The sequence below is a fragment of the Ornithodoros turicata genome, chromosome 4 (genome assembly GCF_037126465.1).
Source record: "Ornithodoros turicata isolate Travis chromosome 4, ASM3712646v1, whole genome shotgun sequence".
In the NCBI taxonomy this organism is placed as follows: domain Eukaryota; kingdom Metazoa; phylum Arthropoda; class Arachnida; order Ixodida; family Argasidae; genus Ornithodoros; species Ornithodoros turicata.
This window is the reverse complement of record NC_088204.1, coordinates 78,095,795-78,099,923: the sequence shown is the minus strand read 5'-3', so window position 1 is coordinate 78,099,923 and position 4,129 is coordinate 78,095,795. Positions and strand designations below refer to the sequence as shown.

Below are 4,129 nucleotides of genomic sequence, written 5' to 3'. Positions count from 1 at the left end.
GAACCTCATAGACAAAAAGTGCAACACGCTTTCCAGAAAATCAGTCCTGAGAAAGATACGGTATTTTGCGCTTTATTTTCAAGTTTTTCCATTTAGTACGCGAGGACGTTCAATCACTGCTCGCAGACGACGACGGTGGTTCGTCTCCATGGCTACGACCGCTGAAGGCACGTTCGTGATTGGTTACCGCCGTTGAAAACACGATCCTGATTGGCTGACTCTTAGTTGTTACGTCACGTCGCCGAGTAAGCAGGCTTTCTGCATCTAGGTGGCGTTGGTGCTACCCAAGTGAATTTGTTACCGCGCGCCGATCGTGGTTCGCCGCTAGGATACGACGGGTATGTAAAAAAAGGCTCATTAATGGCGAATTCGGGTGGTCATTTCGTGGAAACTTTTTCTTTTTTCTTTTTGAGCTGTCATGTTCGCTTGTCCAAAGCGAAGCAATCTCGCATGTTCGCGTGCCGCTTTCCGAGCGCCCGAAATTTGCCCGAAAGGACTTTTTTCGCCCGGTCTCGAAACGACCGAGTAGCGGGGTACTCAACTACATCCGGTGTTGTCACATCCGCACTGCAAGGGTGGCGAGGGCCAGTATTGGCTAGCACGTCGAAGTTCACGTAGGTTAGCAGACGACGAAACCCGAAGACGAGCGACCGCGATGCCCCTAGCGTGATCCAAGCAGCTAAAACCGCTAGATTCCTGGCACTCATGTTCGGGCGGTCACGTGATCCAGAGCGGGCAATTCCCGAGCAATTTCCGAGCGCCAGGCCGTGTTACCATGAAATGACCACCCGAATTCGGCATAAGAGTCCGCTAGTCACAACCGTGCTTTCAGCGGCCGTAGCTATCGAGACGAGCCGCCATCAGCCGCATGGGAAGCCACTGGTAGCCGCAGGAGGCCTGTGTTTCAGAATCGGCTTCGGTGATTGGCTGACATCTTGGCTGCGGCGATTGGCTGATTTTATATGTCAACGTACGAAGGAGGGAGAGGAGGCATTAAGCAGGCTTTCTGTAGCCATTGGTAGAGGCGGTCACAAGGCGGTTGCAGACGACAGTAACGGGACGCGTGTTTAGAAACACGACCGTGCTTTGGCGCCCGTAGTTATGCAGACGACCCACCAGGAGTCGCATCTAGCCACAGAAAACCTGTGTTAGAACTCGTTTGCGGCGATTTTGTATGGTCAGGACGTGGCAGCATTAGCAAGGGGCTTCTGTCCAGCCCGAAACTAAGTAGACGGACGGGAGGCGCTCTCATATGGCTCCAACAGGTGGCAGCACGCTGCAGGATACTGGTCTGGTTTACAGGCATGTAAAGAGTACGAACAAGACACAAATGAACCACCTCAATGTTTTCGTGATCACTCTCTTTGGCTCACGAACGCTGGTTAACTTTGAACCGATATCAACTGTTGGTAAAACAAGTTAACACTCGATTCTTTTTTGCGACATTACTTGGTGACGTGATGAATGTTTCAGTGACAATAGCTCCCTTTAGTGAAGCAGATCGAGCTAAGCGTTAAATTCAAGTTAAGGGACCGTTGATCTCGGTTCAAATGTTATTCGTTGTTGGTGAAACCGTGCCCAGATTCATTCACATCGCATCATTATCTCAGTCTGCACATTAAAAAGAGAGTGCATTGAGTCATTGGAATCCTGTCTCCCCGTATACATGCTGATGCTATAACTCGTATAGCACAGGAGGACGGCCGTCTGCTGCATAAAGCTCCAACATGGTGAGCTGAGATAGTTTGCTAATGGGGGCAAAAAGTGAACACTACGAGTAGTAGAATAAATAGAAAATTTTATCCTCATAAAACATACACATATTTGAAGATTGTAACGTGCATTCATGAAGATCTGTGCTGCTTTTGTCAAAACACAGCTATCATACTTTGCATGCACCGAACACCTATAAAAAGTATGCAAGTAATGGATATTTATGCACACGCTAAAATGCCTGCCTGCCTGCCTGGAGATAAAAATGCATATTTACAAGGACCAAGCACCAGGTTATGTTAACTGAATGCCCCAATTCACCCAAGGCACTACACATTAATGTCTTTACATATTTTTGTAATACGTGATGCAAACATGTAAACACCCGATGGAAGATCGACACTTCCCTGAATACGTGAGTTTTATGCATATAACTAATAAGATATCGTAACATAAATAATAATCAGAAGTGAACTGCCTCGTGGGAAGCGCCTGTTGCAGACGCACCCAATGTAATGAACAAAGGCCTTGTACGTAGCTTCGTTTTCCACTCCCTCTCTACATTTAACTCCGCAGAGTAGACCGAACACGTTCGCGTATCAGATGGGTGCGGAACCGTGCCCTTGTAGCTCTTGTTAAAAACTACGCACAATCCGTGCAACCATGTGGCGCCACCTGCCTTCCCCCTTCCACTGAGTACGAGGAAGCAAGAATGGAGTGAGCTCCAAGTTCACGATCAGAATCCCTGAAGCAGTTCCTTCGGCACAGCTATTCCCCTCTGCCTTGCACGTTCCAAGAGAGTGTTGAACTTGAAGTGGAGGTCATCGATCTGGTTCTCCAGAGCTCGGTTCTCGTGTTTGAGCCTCGTGATTTCTTGTACCACGATGGATCGTTCTCCTTCGAGGTCGTCCTTCTGCTCCATACGCTTGTTGCGACAGCTGAAATTTTTAAAGCCACAGGCACCTGACAAAACATGTTGCCACTATCCAGGAAGTGTGTCACAGCCCTCTGCAGACGCGGCTCATGATACGAAGTAAACAGTTTTGAAGGGGGTTGAGAAACCATTGTTAATTATACGTGTTTAATGCATTCTTTGTATCACCGTGGTCCATATATTCGATATGCTTATTCGTCCATTACTTGATGGGGCGCATTATTTTTGTAATATCGCTTAGAAAAAAAAGCGTAGTGCTCGACAGAGAGGGTGTAACATCAAATGGGGAATTGTTCTGGGGATGTTCTGCCATTTACCATTGAAACAGATGTACCTCGCACCTTCACGTGGACGTGCACACGTTAGTTTCTGTGACTTCTCGATTTTTCTACGCTTTATATACGAAATTTTCAATGAGCAATAGCTGCTGTGTGGCATCACATCGACTTGGTACTTTTACTGGCATATGTAAGACACAAAACTCGACATTTCATAACGCATTTCGTCAAAATGTATACACTTCAAATATAGTTTGCAAAAAATTATTAGTTTTAGTTATTATTATAATAAAAGTTGGCGACGACACCGTTAAACCCAAACAAATTCATATCTCACCTGGCAGCGTAACCCCTGTTCTTGAGTGTCCTTCTCCGTTGCTTCATCTTCACCATTTCCACCTTAGTTAGTCCGGAAGCCTTCAGCTGGCGGTTCAACTCCCTGACTGACATATGCACCAGCTCTTCATCCGTGATCCTGATCTTGTTACTGATCGCATGAGGCAAATCTTCTAGAGGATCCATCCTGGCTGCACGAGCCTAAAAGGTCACGCAGATTAACCTCACTGTCCGAATTATAAAACGACAGCGTTTAAACGGATGGATTCTTTCAACGGAACACATTGAACGCGAAAGACTTGTCTGACGACAACGTCTTGCTCGCCGCAACAGGAGCAATATAGCCACGACGTACTGATAACGGCATAACGCAAGAAAACACAAATTGGATACGGTCACCATAGGAACAGCGTTTTATCGCCAAGCTAAGAGATAGCGTCACCCTCACCTTCTGCATCCGTGCTTTTATCTCTCGAGCCTTTATTTTCGCCGTTCTTCGTTTCATGGTGCTATGAGCTGACTACTCAACCGATCTAACCTGTTTTAATATTCTTGCTGACTCATGAAGTGTCAATCTACCGTGCGACCCTGATTCAGCCGAATTCGATTTATGGGGGCAGCCATTTTGAGCCGCTTTTCCGTACGTCAGGCCGACCTTGCAGACGAGATTGTTTTTGCTAAAAGTAGGTGGCGCCACCGACAGGATTGAATGGTACGTTCTCTGGACAGCGTCGGTTTCGGGTTTCTGCTACGATGTGCGCCCGCTTTCTGCGTATAGCATTCAAAATATAACATAATTTAGTTTTCAACCAGGCGGAACCCATGTTCATGGCTGAGGAGCGTAGCGTGTACCTTTTATCGGTGCCAG

At 46.9% G+C, this 4,129-nt stretch overlaps 1 protein-coding gene across 1 annotated transcript; it reads right to left on the bottom strand.

The window, feature by feature from the left end:
- Positions 1–1,781: 1,781 nt before the first annotated feature.
- On the bottom strand, positions 1,782–3,906 carry LOC135393517 (transcription factor MafG-like). Its single transcript, XM_064623925.1, has 3 exons — positions 3,710–3,906; positions 3,263–3,462; positions 1,782–2,651 (listed from the first exon to the last, which is right to left on the bottom strand). The coding sequence occupies exons 1-3, from the start codon at positions 3,764–3,766 to the stop codon at positions 2,450–2,452; spliced, it is 459 nt and encodes a 152-aa protein (XP_064479995.1). The 5' UTR covers positions 3,767–3,906; the 3' UTR covers positions 1,782–2,449.
- Between the last annotated feature and the right edge of the window lie 223 nt (positions 3,907–4,129).

Excerpts from the sequence above, each read along its gene's own strand:
- LOC135393517 (XM_064623925.1), bottom strand. The coding sequence starts at position 3,766 with ATGAAACGAAGAACGGCGAAAATAAAGGCTCGAGAGATAAAAGCACGG. Across the intron at positions 3,463-3,709 it reads TAAAAGCACGGATGCAGAAG|GCTCGTGCAGCCAGGATGGA; the intron begins GTGAGGGTGACG and ends GTGACCTTTTAG. Across the intron at positions 2,652-3,262 it reads AACAGGGGTTACGCTGCCAG|CTGTCGCAACAAGCGTATGG; the intron begins GTGAGATATGAA and ends TAAAAATTTCAG.